Source organism: Myzus persicae, unplaced genomic scaffold (genome assembly GCF_001856785.1).
Source record: "Myzus persicae strain clone G006 unplaced genomic scaffold, MPER_G0061.0, whole genome shotgun sequence".
In the NCBI taxonomy this organism is placed as follows: Eukaryota; Metazoa; Arthropoda; class Insecta; order Hemiptera; family Aphididae; genus Myzus; species Myzus persicae.
This window is the reverse complement of record NW_019104071.1, coordinates 34,563-61,804: the sequence shown is the minus strand read 5'-3', so window position 1 is coordinate 61,804 and position 27,242 is coordinate 34,563. Positions and strand designations below refer to the sequence as shown.

Sequence of the window (27,242 nt, the reverse complement as noted above, 5' to 3'; positions counted from 1 at the left end):
AACAATTATGTGTTTTACAGCTCACGTTGACTCATTTAAAGGTAGGTATAGGCAAATTTCGATTTGTTCAGTTTTTATTAAATTATAATGCATCGATAAAAGACAGAACGTTTAGATAAGCTAATTGTAGTTCGGATGATCATTGTTTTACTGTATTGACATTTACAAAAGTTTAATAAGTGGAGACAAAATTTATATGTACTCAAAATCTTAAGAATAAGATGTTTCTATGCTCTATAATTTCAGAAAAATAATCTTTTTTATGCAAAAATATTCTTTTGAATAAAAATGTATTGAATACTGAAAGAAAAATTAAAAATTAATAATTAATAAACCAACAGTTATATTTAATCTATATGGTGATATACCGGTGTATCTATTTTTTTAAATTATACTTTAAATGTGTGATTGACGAATTGACGATTGTAACACATTGTTACATACCGAAAGGTTAAAATTCAGATTTATGAATTCATAAAATGATAATAATAACATGTTTTAAATAATAAAAATAAAAAAACATATTGTATACTGTTGAATAACAGAATAACAGTATGTATTAAAGAAATAAAGAATTCAAACTTAAATAAGTCAGTTTTATGAGTTCAAAAAATAATGATTAGAGTCAGTAGAGAGGTAGAGGGGATTTTCAGACTTAAATTTACCAAGACTGGTATGCTACCAAAAGGCAAAAATTCCGAGGTAAAAAAGTCCGCGGTAAACAAGTCCGGTACTTAGATATAATTAGGTAAAAGGAAAAATATGATGTGATGCACAATCAAACTTCCAATTAGTATTAATATAAATTTTAACTAATTGATTTACCTGACGAAGTTATTAAATACTCTTTGTATATGTACCAACAGCGGAAAATTTGGATAGGGAAAGTTCCCGGTGGGCCGATCCTTGTATTAAAAATATGGGCCGATGCACTTGGATTACAACCTATTTGATAACATTTAACTGCATAATAATATCTACTTTGTTTGTTAACGTATAATCATATTACGATTTTGGATGTCATTTTGACTGCACTAAGTAGTACAGTACTACTTAGTACACATGAGTTCATTTATCCAATAAAAATATATTTTTATATTTTATATTCTGAACGGAGCGATGAATGTATTGATTTTATAGTGGTGTTTTAAAAGAAAAAAATTGTTGTGACAATAAATACTTCGATTTTTTATTTCATCATATTTTCTGGTAGGAAAGTGAATCTAGTTGGTCAAAAAATTTAATTGGCTGGGTCAAAAAGCATGAAAATTTAATAAAAGATTCTTGATAACTTGTCACAATAGCAGTTGAAAAATATTAAAAATACATAGGTACGATTTTTTGTTATAAGCATTTTAAGTTCAAATTTGGACAAAATTGCATATTAACACAAAGAATAACATTTATCATTTTGTTGTAATTCGGTTACAAAACAGCCCAATATTACATAGGTATATTTAATATTTTTCCAGCGTCACTAATAATTGAAGAATAATTTTAATTCAACTTACCGGCTACCTACCATATTAATAATAAGTAATAATAACATAATAATAACAAAATATCCTAAACTGACATACCGTCTCCACTCAGAATTGTTTTTTGTATACAATGATTTGATATCATTGAATTCAAATTTAACATCATCCATTACAGTGACCTCTAATGTACAGTTGAGCGACATCCACTTACCTGCTTATTTTAGTTTATATATTTAAACTTTTAACTATTTTAAACATATTTATTATTAAATTTCTAATGATGAAGGATTTTTCATCCCAGGATACATGATTTTTCTTCATTAGCCATTGCATTTACTTACCTTTTGGATATGCGTGAAACAGTTAGGGCAGTAAAAAAATTGATAACTTAAATGTTATGCACGATTATTTTCATATTTAATTCTTTTGATGCTGTCGACTATCAAATCACTTGGCTTATGGTACCAACATTAATTGTAGCCCCTAATTAAAACTCTCTCTTCTAATTGTTAAAATGTTAAATATTTATGTAATTCCAAAAATATAACAATCTATGTTTTTTTTTTATCAACATTTAAAATAATAATATTATAAAATGTAATTAAGTACAGTACATTATTGTATATAGCTACTCATATACTAAAGTCTAATAATGAAAATAATAAGTATGAATTGAAATATTAAATTTAATACTCATAATATTATTTATTCAATAAACAATAACAATAGGTAATTAAATTAAAATGTTAAATTTATAAAAATACTTCCAGATAGTAGTTGTATAATTAACTTTTGTCTTAGGTACATAGGTATTTAAAAATTATTCAAGTAGTTTTTTACAATTGAAATTACAATAATTGTATTTTAAATATTACGGTGACTATAATACTTTTGTCTTGAATAATGAATATTTATAGGTGTTTTTTTTGAAGTACTTACATCAAAGAATTTGGTCTACCTTGGTTTTAGGAATCGGTAACTTATACAACCAATTTTTAGTCTGACCAGTTTTACGAGTACCGCCTAAGGTTTGTTCATCACTTTTGTAGAACATATGACCGTAATTGTTATAATAAGGTATATATTTTAAAAGATTTTTACCATATTCTAACATTTTAAGTTCATCAGTTGCAGGCCCACAATAAATTATAATGACACCCAATGCATCATTTGAGGATCTTGGATTTTTGTAATTAGTTGAACACTTCATACCTAGAATTCCAGTTAATTTACCTGCATCATACAAATTACAACAATTTTCCCACATTTGATCCAACTCTGATTTTTTAACAAACATCATCCACTTTCCAATATCCATTTCATTTGAGATTTCATCAATTCTACTGTATTCTGCTTCTGCGATGTCAGAATTCCTATGATGCAACCAACACTCGTCATTTGTTTCAGATGGTTTTTTTTTTTCAATATTTTTTCTTGAATTAGCTGTACATTGATTTGATACATCAGAATCGACAAATCGACTTTGTTCTGACATAATTAGAAAATTACTCCAAATGGTTATTATTATTATTTTAATAAAATGAAACACTGCACAAAAGTCCAATGTAACTTGTTTGTATGTTATTTAATAATTTAACGTCATAATTTGTAAGCATAAGACTTGAAACAGATTTCATGAATTAATAAATTCTTCTTATTCTTGTTTGTTTGATTAAATAGACAATGACAAATACATTGAAGTATTAAATGATGATGGTTAAGAATTCAATAGGTTTGTTCGTTTCGAAAAAAAAGTGTACATATCTAATAGTATATCTTTTATCTATGGTGTACACTAATTTTAAGTGTATAGTGTGTGAGGAAAGAGTAAGGGGTGTGATCAGAAATCCGTTTTCAAAACAAACGTTTTTGGTGTAGATTAATCAGCTGATCATTTTTATCAATTTTAATTACTGATAATAATTTGAAAACTACAGAATCAACTATTCGCTGATAAGAAATGATAACCATCACAGCAGCTACACGTCCCGCTCTTTGTACGGTGTGAAAAAAGTGTACACTGATGTAAAACTTTTTAAAAACAAACAGCGTGTACGACTACACAGTGTAGTCTACACTATTTAAAAACGAACGCTTTGGTGTACAGTTGTTGTGAAAAAGTGTACACTTTTTGTTAAAACGAAGACGAACAAACCTATTGAGTTCTGTAATATTGTTTCGATATTTTAGTTATATCGATATTTTTTCGATTCTTGCATCAAGTAAAAGTATCGATGATTTCTTTCGATCGGATTGTGAATTTTACTATTAATGCATTTTATATTTTTATCATCGTAATAGGTATAGCCATAATATCTTAGATTCGAGAGCATAGAATTATTTAGATATTAACACAGAACAATTAATAAGGCTCTCTAATCTCTTCTATATCCACCTTGGATCTAAGCATAATATAAAATTTTTTTAAATAATCTAAGACCATGGTATAATAGAGTTGAGTTGTAGACCATAGAGTAACAGTTACTCTGTGTTATAGACAGTTACATCGAGATAGATAAACAATAAATTTTATTGTGTCAATATCATTTAATCTATTCTGTGTTAATATCGCCAATATTGTGATATCGCAGAATCTAAATGATAACACTGGTGAATAATGAATATTTCTAATGGTGCATACCTAGTGGCTAGTATTACCTACTGCATTTGATTAAAACATTTTTTTTAATAGGTCTCGGCGTGACGGCGTCTTGTATTTATTGTGACTATTGACCATCATTGTATTTATTATTTAGTAATTTCGAACTTTTTCAGTATTAGTTAATTGTTATTAGTTACTATTATCGAGTATAATTATTTAGAAGAAATAGATTAAAAATGACCAAATTCAAAACAATTTCTTGTTACTTAACATTTCATTCAGTATTATTTAAATTAAATACAATGTGATTCATCTGGGGAAGAAAGAGGTAGGTTTAAAATTATATATTTTTGTTTTACAAATTCTTTTAACTATATATTTCTATGTATTATAGATTTATAGATATTTCAAATTGATTCTACAAGATATTTTATTCCTTGACCATGAATAACAGCAGTGTCATTGCTGGAAACTCGGTGGTTTTTTTGGATATTGAAATTGCTCAAGAAAAAAGTGAGTTGTATTTTAATACATATTTTCAATGTTTCTTAATAATGGAATAAGTTTACTGGTTTTTTTGTTTTTATTTTTTACAGTTGGCCGAATTGTTATTGAGTTGTTTAATAACGTTGTACCTAAAACTGCTGAAAATTTTAGAGCGCTTTGTACAGGTGAAAAAGGTATTGGATTATCAGGAAAGCCACTACATTTAAAAGGTTCATCATTCCATCGAGGTATTATTTATTACATTGTATTTAAATATTTAATAAAAATAAGCTTACATAGGTACTTATTACTATACAATATGACATTATACAAACAAGACTCAATATTCAGAACCAGTTGATTTCTATTAGATGAGATTCTTCTTTTAAGTTTTTTCATTTTAAATTTTACTATACAAAATACCTAATAATGAAGAACTATTCATAGGTCAAATGATTAATTTAGACTTAAGTTGTATTACGCATTTTACAATGTGCGGTCTTTGTCTATAACCATGCAAGTAAATCTTAAAAGTTGTTATTTGTTATATTTCCTAAACATTTTATTTATACATTATATTTCTGTGAATTCAACTGTAAATAAAATACACTTGGACACTTGTAAATATTTGAATCGCTACAGATTGAGAAACAATGTGATATTGTGACATACATAATTGTTATTCACAACTCAAGGATGAAAAGAAAATTAAGTAGTCATTAGCTACATATTTTTTTGTATTGTCTATTATTAACAGAATACTAATTAAAATTAAATTATTTTTAAAATAAATAAATTTTATTCACAAAAAAAAATAGTCAAATTTAAATAAATAAAAGAAATTAACATTTTTTTCTATTTATAGCTGTTCCAGAATTTATGATTCAGGGTGGTGACATTACTGCTGGCAATGGATCTGGTGGTGAAAGTATATATGGTTTATTTTTTGAGGACGAAAATTTTGAATTGCTGGTAAATTAAATTGATTTTATTTAATCAAACATTATGTTTTATGTTTTAGTTAACTTAAATTGCATCTCTTTTCTTTCTGTATTTTCAGTATTTGTTTTACAATTACAGGTATAATCTTTTTAAAAATGTTTTAGTAATTTTGAATTGTATATTTTATTATGGTGTTAGCCTGTAGGTAACATTAAAAGTTGAACTTAACAGTATTTATGATTAAATTAAATAAATTTACAATAAGAAAAATATTTAAAATACTTATAGATATATTTTGAGGTATAATCAATAGTATAATTCATTAAATCAGATTTCACTTTTTTAAATTGATTTTTTCTGCACAATATATAAATTTTACTTAAATGTAGTATATCTGCAGTTAGAGAGGGATGTATATTAAAGCTAGTTAATTTATACATTTTAAACCAAATTGTGCTTACTATGGAACTAAAAAATTTTAAAGCATGTCTTATTTATGTAAAAATGTATGATTTTGAATAATATCCTCTTTTCAAAATAATGGTAATCTAAAAACTTGAGCTCAAGAACGTGGCTTTGTTCAAAAGCACTACCCTCGCGTGTTGACTCGGTGGGGAAAATGTCTGACTATCAGGTACAAAAACTTTACCACCAACTACTATTCTTATTTTGAATAGAGTATAGTGATTTTATAAGATTAGCAACAACTATATTGTAATATTGTACTATAAAATATAAATGAAGACTTCTTAGCACCTCATTGGAGATAGAGTGGGTTTTACTAAGGCTTAAGAAATATAGGTCTAAATCATAGTTTTCATTAATTTGAACTAAGTATGTAGATCAGTTTAATACCAGATTTTATACCTATCATACATTAATGAATTCCACATTAATATTTTTAATAATGTAATACAATATTATTTTGTTTAATGTACTATGTATTTACTCCTCATTTTAGCATGAAGAACCTGGAGTTCTGAGTATGGCAAATACTGGTCATAAAAATACTAATAATTCTCAGTTTTTCATCACAACTGCTCCATGTTCACATTTGGATGGCAAGAATGTGGTTTTTGGAAAAGTAAAAAAAGGATTTTGTGTGGTTCAAACAATTTCCGCCACTACTACGAATAATGATATCCCAATTAATGTAAGTAAATTATTGATAATATGTGTTCTTTTAACTAGTTAGATTATACCTATATTCAGTACCTAATATATTTTTCATATTAAAAATTATGAATTGTTTTGTTAAATATAAAAAACCTTTATCTATATTGTATACATTATATAATGTGCCCACTGACTAGAATTTCAACAGTCCTGGAAAGCAATTGGTAAGGCTTGTTGACAAAGTTATATGTTTAGCAATCTTAAAATGTCAGTATACAGACTAATATTCAGTAAAAATAGTAAACAAAAGTTGTCAAGATGTATTACAACAATATTCAGTAATTTTAAAAATCACTATATGCTGCAAGATTTTTAAGAAGAAAAATTAGATACACAGTTGCTACGTACCAATTCATCAACGTTCATTAAAGTTACCTTTACACTTCAGTGTCTTATGAATAAACTGCACATGTAATTTCTTGTACACTCAATATTGAACCATTATGTATTGATACACCTGTCTTCCTTGAGAATCTTGTCGTTTTTCTTTAGCTGATTGTTGGCAACTAATTATAAATTACAATATTTTATAATCATTAATATTTATGTTTTATGATTTTAGCCTTGTATAATCACAGATTGTGGTGAGCTCTCAAGTGATAGTAATACTTGGAATATTAATGAAAATGATACAACCAATGATGTTTTCCCCCCTTTCCCCGAGGATTGGGACATTGAGCCAATTGATCTTGATGTAATTACTTAATATTATGCTCTGAATCTTTTTGTTTATTAACATATTATACTTTTCTCAAGGTAATACAAATCTGTGATGTTCTAAATAAAATTAAAGAATCGGGAAACCAATTTTTTAGCTGCAACAATTATTCATGTGCTAGACGAAAATATGACAAAGTGTTACGATATTTTGAATGGTAAGTATTTTGATTGTTTTTTTTTTATTTGGATTAAGGCTTCAACTAATAAGGTCATTGGCCTGGTACTGTGTATGGGGGAACGGTTGGTTGGAACACATTTGTATGTGTGGCAAGGATGTGTTGCTAAAAACCCGGGTGGTCATCCATCCAGGTGCTAGCAACGACAGCCTGTATGAACTCTTAGAGCGTTGCCGCAAATTGAGTGTGCGATCGTGCCTCACCAAGCCATCTTTAATGATTTATATAATGTATTATAATATAATTTGTTGTGTATGTATTTTACTTTGTTATTGTATATACAATTATAAAAATTATTTATATACATATGTATTATAATTAATTATTATTGTTATTACCTACTATTTGTACCGAAATAATTTATTGTTATATGCTCTAATAATACAATTTAATAATAATTATTAATTATATAAATATATACAAAGTAAGTTACTTAATTAAATATACTGGAACCATATTTTACAGGTATAAAAGTTATCATAAAAATTCTAAGATGGATTTAAACATGCTGGAAACCATACAAACAAATACATTGTTAAATTTATCCACTGTTCATTTGAAAGAGGGAAATTACAAAATTTCAATTGAATTATCAGAACAAGTAAATATTTTTAAACGACTATTTATGGATAACATATTTACATTTATTGTATGTAATGAAATAAAACTGGTACAAAAAAAAATCAATAAGTCTAATTAGGCAAACTTTCTTGCAACCAAATATTTATTGTAAAATATAATTTATATTGGACCATTAAGCATACATTCTTGTGTTAATTTTTTTTTTAAGCTAATTCAAAGTTACTTTTTATCACAGGTTTTAAACATAGATTGTAACAACGGAAAGGCTCTTTTCCGTCTTGGTAAGGCCTATGGATCACTCAATAACTATGAAAAAGCAATTAAATATTACAAAAAAGCTTTGGACATTTTTCCGGATGAAAAAAACATTTTAATTGAGTTAAAAAAAGTAATACAAGCTCAAAACCAATATTTAGCTACAGAAAAAATTCTTTACTCTAAAATGTTTTTATCATAGCAAAATAGGTTTTGGAAGAAAATATAATATACTATTAATCATATTACTTAAAATATTTTATTTTAATATTAATGAAGTGAAGGTGGCTTACATTTTGATAAACTAGAAATATCATTTTTATATCAGATTATGTTAACTTTTTTATTACTTAAAAATAGTATTTTTTGTATTATTTTTATAATTCTTGTTTAATTTTAAAATATGATTGTCTGAACATTTAAATAAACATAAAATCCTTGAAAATCGTGATATAATTTTAAGCAATATACTATTACTTGCACACATACAAGTAAATTAGCATTTACTATTTACTATTGTACAAAAAAGTTTTTACATTTTAGATATAATTTAATTTCATATTTATATAAGTAAAAGAAAATTATTTTATTGCATACTGTAAAAATAAGTGCAATGTACCTTTTTTTATAAAACATGGCAATTCATTTATTTATTTTTTGAGTTTTCTTTATACATTGTATATTTTGTATTGTAATTTTTCATAGCATCAGCATTTCCGACAGTCCTGATAAATATACCTCTTTTCACCTTTGTCGATCCATTGTCAAATCTCACCGATCAATTCTTGGCTCTATTCGACTATTCGTTCCACTTATTGTAATTTCATCGCCCCATTTAAACATGAACTTCCTGGATGTTTTTTTCTTCTAATGTACATTTCTACACCATTGTGGTACCTTATATGGATGGTATACGATGCCATATATCATACCTACTGATGATATACTCCATTATTACTGATATTTTATTTTAAAATCTAAACTTTGTTTTCTGATTTCTTCAGCTGCATACTCCCTGTTTAAAATATCTAAACATTTTTTAGAACAACTAACAAAGACTTGGGTTTCTTTACTTCCGCCAAGTTTAATGCATTCATTTTGCCTACAAAATTTGATTCCATCTGCTATCAACCGCCTTCAAATCTAAAATGTATGACGTATTGACAGTACATAATATGCTTTCCTCTTTTTCTTTTTACAATTATCATATATGTTATAAATATACTAAAAAAATTAAAAAACATTAGTTGTGCAATAAAATTGCGATAATTTTTCTAGTGAAAAAATAGGAATTTTTATAACTAGGTATCTATTTTTGTATTAAAATATTTAATATTTATCTTAAGGGCAATAGGTACCAAGATTGAAGATTGCATATTCATTTTTATATTCCTTTCTATAAGCAATTAATCCACTAAAATTGTTTTCTAAAGTCTACATTTTTTTGTGCATATTAATGGTTTGAATGCATATTTTTACAATTTTATCACCTTTAATTTCTCTGATCTAGCAACTCATATGTGACACGTTATACATTACAACGTTATGTTTAGGTGGATACTCATCAGTGAGAAGGACGACCCAGCCGGGTGAAGTACCCCCCTGTAGCGCAGTGGTGAAAACACAAAAAACAAAGGTAGGTACTCGTAGTCAAATATATGCGTTTTGCCCTGTCCGAACAGACCTAAAGAAGAAAGACCATACTTTGAGTTGAATATGGGTAGTCAGAGATCTTTCGGTTTCCAATAAAATGTGTACCTAAGTAAAATAATAATAATATTATAATTTACTAGCTGCCCGACCTTCCTCCGAGAGAAATTATTTTTTTATAATTTAATTTAAAAACATAAGACTATTTTTGGCTATACAAATAATACAACGATTATAAAATAAAAATAAAAGAAACAGACATCGTTATCGGTGAATATATGAAAATAATTGGTAATTAGTTAATTATTATTATTATTATAATGAGGGTTCAAAACCGGTTTCCTTCATCTCCAAAATCAAGTTAGATTCTTATATATATAGATAATAATATTGTTTGAATTCGAAGATCATAAATATTCCGCGCAGGAATGAAGAATAAAAATTGTAGGTATTATGTTTTCATTCAAAACAAAAATTAAATACTACGATAACAATAAAAATTGTGAATAATATGATTTTTTCCAGAAATGTTTTTTTGCAACGAAAATGAATTGTAAAAATATTTTCATTAATAGTTTTTGAAATAGTTATGCCCAGTTGCACAAACGATCAATAACTAGTTATCGAATCAATAATTACAAAATCGGAATAATAAATGTTTTTCAATAAATGAATCTCTCGGTATAAAATATATTGTTATAAGTTTTTATCGCGAATTTAGATTCATCAAACGTCTAAATACTCTAACCTTTAGGTACGTAATTAGTTAATTTGTGTGTTTTACTTTTTAGTGTATTTGGTTGCTTGTTATTCGTTGCGACGATTTTTATCAATACAAAACTAACCAGCTGATAACCTGATAAGTTAAAGTCATTTGATAATTGATAGCACTTGCCAGTTGCCAGCACTCCATAGTCCACACGACGTCTTCTCGACAGGCGTGAGGCGTTTAGTAACCACTTCTTACTACTACATAGTGTACCTACATGTATATAATATTTCAAATTTGTTTGTACAGACATTAAAATGTTATTCGTTTGTATTAATATGGTATTATACAATCAAATATCAAATATGTGACTATAGTCAGTCGACTTTTAAATTTTTTGTATAATAGTTATAGAAAAGGTATTTAAATCTGTGAAATTTTAGAAATGGCTTCAGTTCTAAAAAAACAAATTTTGAAACAACTATCAAGGTGAGTATTAAGAATTAACAGTTCTTGTAAATTACTATTTCCAAACCTTGTTGTGTATTGAATATTTGATTACAATTTAGGTTCACCAAAGGCTTGAAAGAAGAAGACATTAATTTAAGTACATTTAAAGGAGAAGGTGAATTGACATCTTTGGAACTTGATGAAAATGCTTTAATGGATGTGTTAGATGTACCATATTGGGTACGAATAACCAGTGCCAAATGTGACAGAGTTTTCTTTCAGGTTCCATTCATGGCCATCAAGAAAGTTCCTATGTCCTTGGTAATAAATTATAATTTAAATATTTTGATATTTGTTAGAAAAACAAAATAGTTACCTAACATTGTGTACATGCATAATGTTAACAAGTATGGAATTTAATTGTTTAATAATGTTGGTCATTTAAGACTAAAAATTAATGATTTAAAAATAAAATAGTTACTGTGGATATACTGATAACCCAACCATATTTGACTTTGACAATTGCAATTTTTATGAAAATATAAAAATTTAATTTTTTTAATTTTTTGTAATCAATTTATATGATTTTATTTTTATGACAATATTTTTTATATTAAATAATAACAATTTTAAAAAAAAGTTACTTTTAATAATTTTTTTACATAATAATCAATTTTAAACAATATATTGTATTTTGTAGACTTTAGATAAAGTTTCAGTTGAAATTGAAACTTGTGATAATGTTGAATCAATGGCAATGAGGGAAAATGTACAGACTGTGCAACCAGGAAAATATAAATTTATAAATCAAGTTATTGATGGCATGACTATACAAATTAATGAAGTTAATATTACTTTTAGAGATCCTGCTTTCCATGCTTCTGTTCAGGTAAAACTTTTTTATCTTGTAAATAATTTTCACTTACAGTTATAGATACAAAAATTAGAATTCCATTTTATTTCTGTATCTATTCAAGTTTAATGCAACTATACTTAAAATTATGTTGTCTTATTGTTATATTTTTATTTTATTTTGATTGTAACTACTAATAGTACCTATCTATTTTTATTAGTAATCACCCAGTTTTAATGTTATTAATTATTATACCTATTCAGAAAACTGTAATTAGAGAAAAAAAAGTTTTTTAGATAATTATCATGCACACATACCTAATATTATAGTAACAACATTAGTGATTACGTTTCAAAAACTTTATCAATTAATTTGTATTGACTTGTTTGGAGGTCATTATATTTTTATTTGTTTTTAAAATGTAATTACTTATTTTTGGAACATGTTTTAATACTATATGTTATAAATCAAAATATATTTTTTAATGAAAATCAACTTCACAATTTTTTTAAGCAGGTATACATTTTGTACACATAAATTAATTAATCTGGGTATGTAGTTTGTCTTATTGTTGAAACTATTTCCTTAGTTTGTAGAATACAAACAGTTTTGATTATTAATTAATGGAATTTACATTTAAAAAAAAGTTATTTTGTTGCATTGTTAAACACTTTTAAGTCAATAACAATAAAATATCAAACTAAATTAATTTGTATATTTTAGATTTTGAAAATATTAGTTCAATCTAAGTCTCCTAACTGGGAATCTACAAATCTGAAGACAACAAGACTAAAAAATGAACAGAAAACTCAAATATTGATATTTAAAGAATTGACCTGGCAGATGATACGAATTGAATTATATTCTACCAATGATCGAAATAAGCCTCCTATTAAATTATTCACAAATGATATAATTTGTCGGTTAACTATTAAGAAGAGGCTTTCAGGTAGACATATATTAAATTATGATGTTTTTAGTATATTTCTAATTCAAAACTAATTTTACTATAGATTGTTTCATTTTGGGATGCAAGTTAGCAATTTTAATCGAAGAGTTGTTGTGTGTTTTTACTGATTCTCAAATGAAAGCAGCTCTCCATTATATAGATTCATTAGCTGGTGTTGTAAAAAAATCAACAGATCTTTCTCGCAAGAAAAAAGCAATTAGAAAACTAGAAGTAAATAATTAATTTTATTAATACAACTTTTATAAATTTATGTATATACTTTGTAGTGTTTACCTGAATATCAAGCTCAATTAGATCAGGAAAAAAGAGGAAAATTTGTATCAAGTTCAAAAAGTTCATGTTTGTTTAGTTTTCATGATGTAATTGAAACATCATATCATTTTGTTGCACAGAAAATTAATCTTCATCTTAGTGATGATCCTGGAAGTAAGATATAATTTTTTAGAATTTTTATTGAAGTGTAGTATAAATGATAAGTTATAACCAAAATATTTTAATGATTTAGGTCGTTCATTACATCCAGATTTACAAAAAGGTGGTTCAATACAAATTGAAGTAACTTGTTTTCAAGTTGATCTATATCCTTATCATTTGGCTGATAGTGATCGATTACATTGGGGTCTTTACAAAAAAGCAAGTTCATCATTTTTTCAGTGGCTTAAAGATTCTCAGTCTGAATTTTGGGAAAATCTGTGTACATTAACGAGAGAGAATTTCCAAATACCTGATATTCAAAAAGGAAATGTTACTAAATATTTAAAAGCTCAATATTCAAAGCTGATGACCAGTTGCACAGTTCTAAGAATGTCTGACTTCATTGTATATAGAGTCCAATCAGGGAAAAAACAAGACCAGATTGCTTTTATCAAAGGTATTTTTGAGTATAATATAAATGTACTTTAATTAGTCAATTAGCTATATAACTATATAAAGCAGGTTATTTGTTAGTAAAAAACTAAATACTATTTTTATGATTGTATTCATTGTAACATGTATTATTATTATTATACCTTAGGTGATAAAGAAAGACATAAATTACCTCATGATTCTAAAGTAATTCATGCGGAATTTACATATTATTATTATCCTGGAGATGTTGCATTCCCTTGTAAGTCAAGTTTTGATTTACATAGTAAAATGAGTCATAATATAACTAACTAATACTTAATTTAATATTTTTAATTTATTTCCAGTGCCCCCATCAAAATTTTATGCACAATTAAATCCAGTTCAATTAAACTTTGACACTTTAACTGTACTTTGGTTAAATACATTTGCATTGAATGTTTATAAATCACTAATGACTACAAATGTTGCAAATCAAGACAATTTAGGTAGTATGATTTATTTTGACATTCTCGTTGAAGCAATTATGCCTCGAGTAAGTAATTGGTTATCAAAATAAATAATCATCAATTTTCAAAATGCCGTTAAAATTGTCTTGTTCTATAAACAAATATTATCTTACAGTTTATATTTGAAGAAGAAAAACTTTGCAATAATCAAAAAGATCGTCCTAAATCATTAAATTTACAAACTAGTAGAGCTACATTAAGTAATGTTCGTAGTAATGAACATGGCATGTCACGATCTGATTTAGCTAATTGTGTTAATGGTTTGCAATTTGCATCGCTTTTCTACTCTTCTGAATATCCAGCAAAAGATGGGGATTATCATCCTGTGACAGAAAAATTATTGAACCACGCTCAAGGTAAAAAAAAAATCGCTCGTATGTAAAGTTTACCCTGTCATACAGTAGATTATTGTTAAAGCATCCACTCTTCAAAATTAAAAATTGAAGATATTTTTTATTCCAAATTATTCTAAATGTGCTGATAGAAAAAAATAAAAATAATAACAGTGGCTTCATGTGGCACAGTGTCTACACTGATTTGAGTATTCACTTTGAGTGTGCGCACCGGTTGGTGTTGCTAACTCCCGGATGGGTGACCATCCAAGATTTTTAGCAACATATCCTTGCCTCACATACATAAACATATGTGACAACCCTATCAACACAAAAACCTACTAAAATTTACAAAACTATACAAAAAAAAACTACCGTACCACCACACACCCAAAAGCATATATTGCCACGTGTTCCCCTTCTTTTTTTTCTCATGGTATCGAAGGACGGAGAAGAAACCATGTTTCTAATACTTTTACCATGTGTTCCTCCTAATGAAAAAATAACATAACCATTCCGCTCTGAATCTAATACAAATGTATTTATTTAAATTACATATTTTACAAAATTTTATTTTATTTCTTCTAATGATTACTTTTTAGAAAAAATGTTATAATTTCATCTATTATTTTAAAAGGCTATGAGCTCAATCATTTACTGAACTTAGAAGATTCGATCCCATTTGTATTTTATACTACAATAGACCTTTTTATTTCTGTTTAAATGTGGGACCGGGTAGGGATTTCTTTTGCATTGCTTCCATCCGGGCTTCATATATAGTACGTCATTGATATGTTATGCTTATAACCTATATTGATCTCTAAAAAACAGTCTATCGAATCCACTTAATTATATAATGAAAAGGGTTATAAGCTAATGATGTAGTGCAGGTAAAAAATACCATTAAATTTATGCCACAATTTATATTTTGTACCTAAGGTGGAGTTAGGTTTTGCTATGTAAAAAGTAGACTTTTTCTCTCTGGCTTGAAACTGTGTATATGATTTATTAAAATAATTTTAACTAACTAAATTATATTGGTTCAGATAATGATGATGTGCGAGCTTACCCAAATAATATAACAGTATTTTCATTAGAGGAGTTCACAAAAGAATTAAGCCAAGAACTTTTATGGATCGAAGCTAAGGATATTTGGTATGTTGAATATTGGATATTAATTTTAAAAATAAGTTAGATATTTTATACCTCATTTATGTAATATGTACTTCTAAATATTAACTTATTTCATGATGTTTATTAGGTGTGTGCGATTAGATCCGGTTTGGGGTGATTTTTATGGTGCTAGAGCAGTTGGATCTACACCAGTACCTTTTCTTGAAGCTTTTCCCCTAACCTTGTGGGTTCAGCCACCTACATTCACACCAAAATCTGAAGTTTTCAACAGGACTTTAAAATATGGTGATATGACAGTGTTATGTCATGTTCCAAATTTAATCAGCATACAAATCAATCATTTTCAATATCTTTTTCTTTTGCGTGTGGCTGATGCAGTTGATGAAGTTAGCACTTAATTTTTAGCAGTTAATTTTATGATATAATCTATATATCTTTTTTAAATAATTTATGTATATTTAGCTGGCTACATATATTGTTGCTGATCAACATAGCATAGTGGGAAGTAAAAAAAGTGGATCATTTGTATTTGCTGCTTTATATGCTCAAGTTGAAGTGACGTTTGTTACTAGCGCTCAGTTAGATACATTGGGCAAATCTGGAGGTGTTGATGATGTAAGCTCTAGTGTTGTGGCAGATTCATCAAGTATAGCAACTCAAAGTGGTCATAGTGCACAATTGAGCAATAACATACAAACCGCTACTTATGAGGTTTAATATTTTTAAATATCCTTTTGTTTTATATTTTTTAAATGTTAATTTTTTTCTTAAAGGATGTTGGATACGTGTACGATATGAGCCAGGCTTTCAGAATACCAATGGCTATTTCTGGAGCCAGTTCTAAACGAAAAGAATTTATGTCGCAAAAGTCAGCATCTGTTGTGTATGATAATGTTAAAGAAATGTCTCAAATTAAAATGGCAGAATCAATTACGTCAGATATTAATTTACCATCCTTCAAAGGCATGAAGAAACGATGGTTTAATTTTGGAGCATCAGTTGATCTTACAGGAAAACAAAACATAGATGATTTTAGTGATAATGTTTCAGTCAGGTTAATAACAGATCATTAAAGAGCTGAAACATCAACATTTGTTTTTTTTTACTGTATTACACATAATATAGAAACAAATTTATTTTGTACTTCCACTATAACTACTTTCTGGTTCAGTGTAAGGCAAATCAACCTGTTATACATTTTGTAAAGGAGAATAGGTTTTGTGAATTAGCCAGATAGTTAAAGGATTTTTAATTTTTTAAGAAGTAATTAGAAAGTAATGGAAATTATGTTAAATTAAAACACATTTATTTTGATTACAAAATAATTAAATTATTAAAAAACTAGCCGGTCAATCCACATGAAATATTTGTCTTTTCAATACGTATTATAGTCCCCTGCCCCTTCGCCCTAAACTGAATGGGGTAGTCGTAATTGAGGAAGTAAGGGATACCTTTCTGTTATCTTACCTGTAAGACAAACAGAGAAAGCAATTGTTGGTGTGGTGGCCCCTTAATAAAATGTATTTTAGTTCCAACTATATGATATTAATAAGTAGTTATACATTTTAGATCTGATATGAGTTCAGATAGTGAAAGTTTAATGGACTTGAGCATAGATACAAATGATGGAGCTGATGTAATGTTTAAGTTTCCTTCAGCTCAAAGACCAAAAGGTGGATTCATTAAAAATATTGAAATGGCTTCTGAAGCATTTGATGATATTTTTGGAGGAGGAGAATTAACCCCACCAACCACTTCTAGTGAAAGAGATTCAATTGGAAGTTCTATTAAACGAAAAGATTTGGTAAAATTTGATTTTATAATATAATGTAATACATTAATTATGTTAAATAGTAATGTACCAAATATGTATTTCTTTTTTATATTAGATTGCTATAACCACTTTGAAATTTGGACGAGTTGAAATTCTGCATCAATCAGAAGGTCTCAATTCAGTTGTTAAATTACAAGTCACAAATGTTAGTACAGAAGAGTGTCCATATATTCCGTGGGACGAATTTCAGGTATCTATTTCATTGTTAATCATGTGCAATATTTGTTTTTTATTTCTATTAAACTTTTAAATTTTTCCTCTTTAAAACCGCTGCATGTTTCTATTAATCAGGTTAAAACAATACATTGCTCTTTTAAATCCAGCAAGTGATTTGGCTCTTCATTTTCATATATAACTCAATTTTATCGTATGAGGCATATTTTTAAATATAAATATGACTGGGATATTGAATTGTTATATTAAAATCTCAACAGAATTTGGCTATTGTCCATAATTTAATCAAATAAATGATCAAAACTAATTTAATATAGAGAATTGCTTGGAAATTACATGTTTAAGTGATTAAGTGTACTGAAAATGTTTTCAAAATAAATTTGTTTAAATTGATTTCATTATTAGTTCTTTTAATTTTGGCTGATTTGCTTTTGGTTGATGTATTTTAACTTTATTTACAATGACCAGCGCACAGTGTGCCAGAATATAACAATAATTGATCAAAACCCAAAATAAAACTTATCATTAGTAATTGATTTCTTTATACTATTCGATTTTCTACTAATTATAGATTATAAAATAAGTACCCGTTACGCTAATTGTTCTCGACATTTATGATTATCGTTGTAAATTTTCTTCTCATTTGAGTATTTGACTCTACAATTTGCTGTAGTTTGTTATATATCTATATAAAACATCGCGTTATTGTGTTTACTTCTTCTGATAGCATATTGACACCACTAAGAAAACTTAAAATATTTAAGAGAGTTGTTATTAATGTATAAACTATAATTGCATGACCATTATTGAGTTTAATGTTCACTTTGTTTTAATTTTATCATTTGCCTTTGGAATGCAATGGGTGTGCTTACACAAATTATTTGCTGTTCATTTCACAGCATAAGAAGGTACTCATAATAACTAATTTCTGGTTAAATTTGTTTTTTCGATCTCAAGACTCATTTGAATTATCAGCAGCTGAATTATATTTGTTTTTTATTTATTCAAAGATAATGTCCTAATTTAAAAGATCGACAAAACAACATACAATATAGTAGCACACATAATATTAGACTAGCTATATAGCATTGTCAAATTTTAGGTTTAGGCGCAGCTAAGACTCAAATATTGTAGGATAAAAATTATAATTTCTTATTTTTAGTGAATTTATAAAATATGTTATAAGTTGACTAACTTTGCTTTATCAATTTTCTGCTATATTACTCTTATAAGTTATGACTTACAAGTATAATAATCAAAAAATCAAAATAATTTTAACCTATTTGAATAATTAATTTATAATTAATACTTTAATAATATAATAAATACATGGATTAGAATTATATACAATGAACAAATTGTTGTAAGATACATTAGAGGTGTTAAGTGTTCCTATTATACTCTGCCCTAGTTGCGCCTAAAATTAGATTATTTATTAAAAATGAAAATTATACATAATATATATTACATAAAAATGTATGCATTATTGACCAGGATAAATTCACTACCAGAACACGGGATTGGAACGAAGTTGAAGGCGTTGCAGGTTTACCACAGATACCTAGGGTAATGGTTCGATTAGAACACAATATTATGCCCAAACGTGATGAAAAACTGATTAATTTGGATGAATGGAAAAATGATAATCTTACTGCAAAGATTAACAATGTTTCTTTGTCTTTGAATTCAAACTCATTAACCAGTTTAGCAGACTTTTTTGTCGACGAAAATCCATCAAAAACACTACCATTTGAGGTCTGAGAAAATTGCTGATTAATATTATTATCTAAAATAATGCTTAAATTGTCTTTATTTTTATAGGCGACTATTGAAAACACGACAATTAAACTATGTAGTTCAACCCAGAATGATGCTTTGCAAGATGAAACAAGCATAAAACCAACAGATACTGAAATTCGTCTTTGTAGGTTAAAAGTCAAACGCACTAATGATGGTTTAGTCTGTGTGGAACCAATAAAAGAAAATTGTGATAGTCCTGATAACAGTAGTCAGCTAATAGAAGTAATGGAAGAATTTAAAAAAGTTACCATTGAAAATGAATATCTTCATAGAAAACTAGGCACTCTTGAACGATTAAAAGAAGAGAATTTAGAATTGCGTCGGTTTCAAGATGAAAACAAAAGTCTAAAGTTAGTTTTGTACCATTATTTTTAATTTTCATAAAAATTTTATTAATAATACGATAATTTATTCACAGAATATTGCTAAGTGAAGCACAAGATAATATTAGTAAGTTGTTGGGAGAAAAACAAAATCTGTTGGATCAGGTACATGTTTTAAAAGAATCTAAGACTAATATGATAGTGACTTCTTCGAAAAGATAGCGTACGTGTTGGTGCTTTACTTGCACGAACGATAGATCACCAGTATGACTATAGTAAAACAAGGTTTTGTATTTATATTGTTGTTTCGTGTTATTGTTATTTGATATATTTTTTTGTGTAGTAGTATAGTATAAGCTTGGAAACATGGGTGCAGTATCTGATTAATAAATGTCATCTCCCTGATCTCAGAAACAAAATTATTAAAGGTTTAAAGAAATTCAAGTAACAACATCCATATAAATTGCTATTCATCGATAGTAATTGTACTTATTATTTGATCCTTACAACTTGCAAATGTGACATTGTTATAGTTCAATAGTTTAAGATTACTGAACAGTTTTCCTAATTTTCCTCTTATGCATATCTTTTATTTATTTAAATATCTTATAATTAAGAGAAACGCATAAAACTCAGTACATTTGTGTTTTATAAATTAATTTTGTGTCTCCATTAATTCTGTGTGTTATAAGTAGACATGATTGTACCGCATGCCTGTTTTATTTCATTTTTTATACTGGCTAGAAATGAGGCAACCATACCTTTAACTGTTCGTAGGAACAATGATGCTGCTATGATGTTTTCAATATTTTGGCTTAAACATTTTGCTAGTTCACTGTTAGTTAGGTAAAAAAAAAAATATATGTACAGTACTACAGTGTTTAAAATATGAATTGATAAAGTGAATTTCTTGTATTTTCTGTGATTTTGATGATAAATATCATATAATATAATAATATAGGTACTATATACATTATACATATTTTATATCTTACACTATTATGTGACAGACTGTCATCACATTTTGTTATATAATTTTACTTCACTGATTTTATTCATCTTCTTAATCCTATAATTATTTATTTATAATATATTATATGTACAGGGTAATTCTTTTACCGATCAACCAATTTTAAAGTTTTGAAAATATTTACATCATTTTAAACCATTATAATACGTTTTTTAAAAATATTATATTTTTAATTTCATATCCCAAAGTAGAATACTTTTACATAAAAAATGATTCTGTTTTGTTTTGTTATGAATTTAAATTATGCAGAAAAAAATATTTTAAAATGTTTATACTTTTTGAGATAATGATTAATGAGTGTTTACTGTTAAATTAATCGACCAGTATATTGCCAAAAAAAAATTGGATCTAACCAACTTCTATATTAAATTAACTTAGTAATGTTTTTATTTTTAAGCGATACAAAGAAATGCTTATATTTCAAAATACATGAATAATATATAAGGTTCATACTTTATTGAGTAGGTTTTGTTATAAGACTGTTTTATCTTAATATACTATAAATTAAATACAAAAAAATCGTATATGTTGTGATTAAAATTATATTAAAATGTTTTATGCATTGTTGTTTTTTGTGATGTTAATTGTAAAATAATTCTCTATATTATTTAATCATTAGAATATTTAATTCCATTAAATTACAGTATAGCATTATTATATATTATGTCTTTTGTTCCATTTGTAATTAAAAACCAAATTTCTTCTATGATCCCATTACTAAAAAAAAAATAGTGTATTGTGCTATGTATTGGTGCTGTACTGCTGTTATTATTTCTATAATATTCTTCTTTAATATCTCATTTTTAATCATTTTTCATTGACTAGTAAGTATCAAATGTCTATTTCGTTATGTATTCACATAATGACCTGACTGTCCAAAGACATTTGACCTTTAAATATTTTGATTAAACTAATTAATTCTTAGATTATGTACCTACCTTGTATATGATCTAAGGTTTAATTATAATTTCTTAACATTTTTTTTACATTCTTAGCCTAAAAAACGTACTGAACTTATTTCTTATTCCAAATTTTAACCAATATTTAAACAATTGTAATTTTTTATAATTTACGAAGAGTTTTTTTGTCTTAAATAAGCTTAATTTATGTCCATGTAATAAAATCTAACCCTATCCAACAGATAAAAAAATAGGTACCTACTTAAGATGTCAAGGTAATTCACCACTTAAATGTAATATAACATAATACTTAATCTATTTAGATTAAGTATTAACTAAAAGATTAAAATTAGATCTACATTTGATAGGACTGTCAATTCTTAAATTATTTTAATCACTGATCATTTTATTATACTTCACATATCTCAATCTGTTCATGTATGAAAAGTTTAATTAAGAATATTTGGTTTTATAATACTACATGAACGTAAGTCTAACGAGTGACAAAATTTTAAAATTTTAAAATACCGTACACCTTAAACTTAAATAAAAATGTGGGTAGGTACCTAAATTACATAGTTTTTATTATTTTTTTTTTGATGAGTGAAATGAACTGATTACCATTTTTTTAAATATATATATTACATATACCTATAAATATAAAATATATTTTTTCCATGTTTATAGTATATTAGTCTTTTTCGACGTTGGGAATGGACGTGCTTTGACTCCCCCCTCCCACAACTAAATATGCACGCTGTATACGTTATACCTAACTTTATGGATGTCCATGTATGTTTCTTACTTAAAATAGAATATCATTTAATATTATGTTTTACTTACCTTATATTTTAAGTACAATTGATTTATTGTTATCACACTTATTATGAATCATATTATGGTTTCCACTCAGCGGCTGTTGGATAATTAATTTTCAAACTATACTTACCTATCTTAGAATTTATTTTAATCAAAGAAATAATTATTATATTATATTGTATTCGACTAGTGTTATTTTAAATATTACTGCAATTATTACCTGACTTACCATTTCTATTTTACTCTGGTCTCTGATGTTTGCCTATTTATTCATTGTTTTTTTTAAATATTTTGTTATTATATATATTTTAATTTTAATGTAATTCAATTTTGTTTAATGTACTATGAAGTATAATTTTATAATACTGTTATCACACCTATTCAAGATCATGTTTTGTTATATTATCATAGATTTTTGAAAAAAAACTTAATTATTTGTGTCTACATATTTTGTTTTGAATTCTATCTAATAAAATTGTATTGTTGCCTTAGCACATTTAGGAAGATCAGTTGTTACCTACAAAATAATTTATATTTAAATATATTGGATAATTTGATATTGGCATGCAGGCATAAACAATTAATGAAAAAAAAAAAAATCTTAAGTTGTTTTCTGGGAAAATTGAAAATGTGTAGAGGCTGCATTCCTCATTGAATAAAACGTTGGTATATTTAAGTTTTTACATTTTTGTGATGGCGAGAAATGGCAAGGGCCGGGTCAAAATATAGATTTCCCGGGCCAAAATGTTGCCCCAGTCCGCCTCTGGGGATCCCCACACTAACCTTTCGTGTGGGGAGATTGATTTCATCATAACTGTATCTTTTTTTTTAATGAATGGTGCCACTAATGAAAGAAGTTGGAAGTACGTTTCTTCGTCCATTCGCAAGTAATTATGCCAGTCTTTCTGAATCAACTTGAATTGGGTCAACAGATTAATGTGTGAATATTCGTTTCTTTTTTGTACCAATTTTTATACCACAGTCTACGTTTACGGTTTTTAATTTTAATATTTTTCATGGCTATCAACAACCCTAAAATAGCAAGCGCGTCTTCGTTGGTAGCCATGTCTCTACAATATAAAATAAATACAATAAAAAACTTGCCGCGACCGGACAGATTCGCCGGAACGTATGGGAGCGCTGACGTAGTGACGTCAGTCCGGCCGACCGGTCTCCGGCGGCCTGTGCAGGCATAACTGACAGGCCGACCGGACCGTGTGTGGCTTTTGAGTTTTGAGCAATGATATCTGTCTGCAGCTGCATCTTTATGGCATCAACTAAGAGGTTATTAGCCAGGGGTTTTTGGAACTGTTGGGTTCGGAACTCGTGTGAAACTTAAGATTTGTTAAGCTAAACTTACCAAATAGTTTCAATACGTAATTTTAATTTTGTTTAATATTAATGAAGTACTTCACAAATAAATAATATATTGGTAAAAGTCATTTAATCATAACATAATAATATTTAATACCTTATGTAAAAATATAAAATATTATGACACTTATATTGTAGTATATTAACTTTTATTAGTTATAACTAGATTTAACTCATTTTTCCTTTGGAAATAAATTATATTCATATTGCATAACTATTATTTTAAAAAAATACTAGGGAAAAATAATAATTTTAGGTAATAGATAGGTATTTACATTTTTAATGCTTATTTGCGGTTGATTGCAAAGATTTTCTTGCATTATTAAAATAATATACTATTCAAATTATTGATCATACGCAAACTCCTGATGGAGTATCAGCCGAACCAAAACCTAAAATCTATTTTTAAACACCAAATGTAATCAATTTTTCATACACGCGCGTAATGATAATATGAAAGTATAAAATATTCATCATTTGAATTTATACCTATTGGCTATTTTATTTTAAGTAATAAGTAATGTAATAATAACAAATTATTTTTGAACATCGGCCCACCGGGAAAGTTCCCGGTTTCCCGCCGGCCCAGTCCGCCCCTGGGGATCCCAAATAATGGCACCATATTCAATAATTGGCCGGACTAACGAACATTATAGAACTTTCAATAACGAAGTTAGGTTAAGGTCCTTTGACAATCTCATTATTATACCCAACATTCTCAGAGCTTTGCAACAAGCCATTTCTATGTGAAGGCCTGGGTCAAGGTTACTGGAGAGTTTGAACTCAAGATCCATCGTAAATCCATCACAGCGAGAAATAATTATTGAATCCTGAATATGGTAGGAGAACGTTAACGGAGAGCGGGATCTAGTAAACGTTCATGACTTTACATTTACCTAGATTCAGTGACAAACCTAATTTAACAAAAGGAGCAACAAATCTACCTAAATCACTTTTTAGTTTAAGACTGTCTTCAATGCAGTTTATTTGCATAAAAAGCTTGATGTCGTCCTCAAAACATAAAACTTGACAATGATTTAGTGTTTTACTCAGGCTGTTGATGAAGATAGAAAAAAGCAAAGGGGACAGGTGTCCACCTTTGGGAACACCAGAGGGGGCAAAGAGCACGTTAGATTTAGCGTTGGGTAGTTTAACCCATGATATCTGTTAACTAGGTAGGATTTAAGCCAAGACAAAAGCGGCTCACCAATGCCACAATCTTTAAGGATTTTCACTAAGACAGCATGGTTCACGGTATCAAAGGCCTTATTAAAATCCGTGTAAATAACGTCCACCTGTGAATGATGTTGGAAAGCGTTGAAAACATAATTATGAAAAATTAGGCTGTTAGTGATAGTAGAACGACCCGGACGGAAACCATGTTGCTCTTCCATAATAATATTATTGAAAGATCTAAGAATACCCTTTTGGACCAATGACTCAAACATTTTGGCAATATGCGATAAAATTGAGATGGGCCTATAGTTGGAGACATCAGTTGGGCATCCGGACTTCAGAATTGGCGTAATTGATTCCAGTTTAAGAATGTGTGGAAAGATGCCTTCATCTAGTGATCGCCTAAGAAGGATCCACAGGGGATAAGATATAACGGATTTTAGCTTTAAAAGAAATACACCAGGTAGGCCATCTGGACCGACAGATTTGTTACAATGTAGTTCAGATAATTTTTGGAAGACATCATCTACGCTTAAAGAGACGTTGTTGGCAGATCAAAAGAGTAAATGTCTGGATTTTGAAAGTCACATGGAATCACCTCGGAAGAGTAAACTGAGGAAAAATAGGAAGAAAACATATTGGAGATCTATCCCCCCCCCCCGTAATTACGCCACTGTCAACTATCAAGTAAATATTGAATTTAACTTAGTTCATTTTATTTCAATTAAACTTACTTCAGAGACACTATTCTCGTCACCACTTTCAATATTTGAACGCGAATTACGTGGTGTGACTTGGTCGTCAAGAAAACTTAACATATTGAAGTACCATAATTTCGGCTGGTAGACATCGTCTGCTCCTGATCCTGTCCTAGTTGATTCCTTTACTTTTTTTTAACTCTTTCCGGTTGCTGCTTCTCAAGTTATTTATTTTTTTTACTACCACTGACTTCGTCGCAGAAGAGTCAATTGCTTTTAGCTTTTCAACTAAAAGTTTGTAGGCAGCGTCACTTTTGCGTTTATCATGGTATTCTCTAGATTTTATTTTCCACAAACAATGTTCGCTTCGATAAATATTAATAAAATCTTCAATACACTGAGATTCTTTCTCTCGAGACATTTTTTTAATGACAAAATTTCACAAAAGTGCAGAGCAGTGCAATATGCAGTGTAGTATAAACACGTGGACTGTGAAATAAAATTAAACCGTCTGGCAATTTGGCCGGACGGCCAGAACCCATACACGTTTCGATACGCCTGTGCAGTCCCGCAGTCGGCCGGATGAACGAACGAGTTTTCATATTTTCTCGGGCGGCCTGCACAGATATAACTGTTCAGGCGACCGAAACCAACAAACACAAGGGCCGACCGGTCTCCGGCGGCCTGTGCAGGGCGCCCAGTGGTGGCTCGTGGTATGGTGCACAAGAGCAAGTGAACCACCCAAAAAAATAAATAATAATTAGATTCCTATGATAATATATTATATACTATAATATAATATATAATATATAATTGATTATTATGCACACGATCTGTAAAAAAAAAGGTTGTTTCAGTTTTCAATTTGAGAAGTGTGTCTTTACTCTTTATATACCAAATAATTCGCGCTAGGTTTGTAGTTTTGTACAAATTGTTGGCGTTCCGGGCGGCCGTTTAAATATTAGCTACATGTCTCGACGCGTCAATTAGTAAATAGTAATATATTATGGCAGTTAGAGCACATCTAATGTGTCGTGCACTAAATCTATTTATATCAAATCACGATGTAGCGTCGTTAGTCGAAACGATAACACCGTACATTATTTAAAATTAATTTAGATAAGTAAGTACAGTATTTTGGTAGTACCTCTAAAAAAATTAATATTTTTACCATCTTACATAGGTATTTTATAGATTTCTTGTGCACTACCTAAGGTGAACCTCACGAGCCGCCACTGAAGG

At 28.0% G+C, this 27,242-nt stretch overlaps 2 protein-coding genes across 2 annotated transcripts; both read left to right on the top strand.

The window, feature by feature from the left end:
• The first annotated feature begins 3,700 nt into the window (after positions 1-3,700).
• LOC111038340 (peptidyl-prolyl cis-trans isomerase D) lies at positions 3,701-8,665 on the top strand. The gene is made up of 9 exons (XM_022321385.1): positions 3,701-4,411; positions 4,478-4,596; positions 4,680-4,817; positions 5,435-5,541; positions 6,473-6,664; positions 7,250-7,381; positions 7,444-7,562; positions 8,049-8,184; positions 8,401-8,665. The coding sequence occupies exons 2-9, from the start codon at positions 4,527-4,529 to the stop codon at positions 8,620-8,622; spliced, it is 1,116 nt and encodes a 371-aa protein (XP_022177077.1). The 5' UTR covers positions 3,701-4,411; positions 4,478-4,526; the 3' UTR covers positions 8,623-8,665.
• Positions 8,666-10,956: 2,291 nt separating this feature from the next.
• On the top strand, positions 10,957-20,863 carry LOC111038333 (UHRF1-binding protein 1-like). Its single transcript, XM_022321376.1, has 19 exons — positions 10,957-11,268; positions 11,349-11,550; positions 11,930-12,118; positions 12,806-13,031; positions 13,096-13,262; positions 13,319-13,478; positions 13,558-13,923; positions 14,068-14,160; positions 14,246-14,433; positions 14,523-14,763; positions 15,786-15,894; positions 16,001-16,259; positions 16,336-16,584; positions 16,647-16,927; positions 17,443-17,677; positions 17,763-17,897; positions 19,376-19,636; positions 19,703-20,031; positions 20,100-20,863. The coding sequence occupies exons 1-19, from the start codon at positions 11,225-11,227 to the stop codon at positions 20,224-20,226; spliced, it is 3,861 nt and encodes a 1,286-aa protein (XP_022177068.1). The 5' UTR covers positions 10,957-11,224; the 3' UTR covers positions 20,227-20,863.
• Positions 20,864-27,242: the final 6,379 nt, after the last annotated feature.

Excerpts from the sequence above, each read along its gene's own strand:
- LOC111038333 (XM_022321376.1), top strand. The coding sequence starts at position 11,225 with ATGGCTTCAGTTCTAAAAAAACAAATTTTGAAACAACTATCAAG. Across the intron at positions 11,551-11,929 it reads AGAAAGTTCCTATGTCCTTG|ACTTTAGATAAAGTTTCAGT; the intron begins GTAATAAATTAT and ends TGTATTTTGTAG. Across the intron at positions 13,479-13,557 it reads TCTTAGTGATGATCCTGGAA|GTCGTTCATTACATCCAGAT; the intron begins GTAAGATATAAT and ends TTAATGATTTAG.
- LOC111038340 (XM_022321385.1), top strand. The coding sequence starts at position 4,527 with ATGAATAACAGCAGTGTCATTGCTGGAAACTCGGTGGTTTTTTTGGAT. Across the intron at positions 4,597-4,679 it reads TGAAATTGCTCAAGAAAAAA|TTGGCCGAATTGTTATTGAG; the intron begins GTGAGTTGTATT and ends TATTTTTTACAG. Across the intron at positions 8,185-8,400 it reads CAATTGAATTATCAGAACAA|GTTTTAAACATAGATTGTAA; the intron begins GTAAATATTTTT and ends TTTTTATCACAG.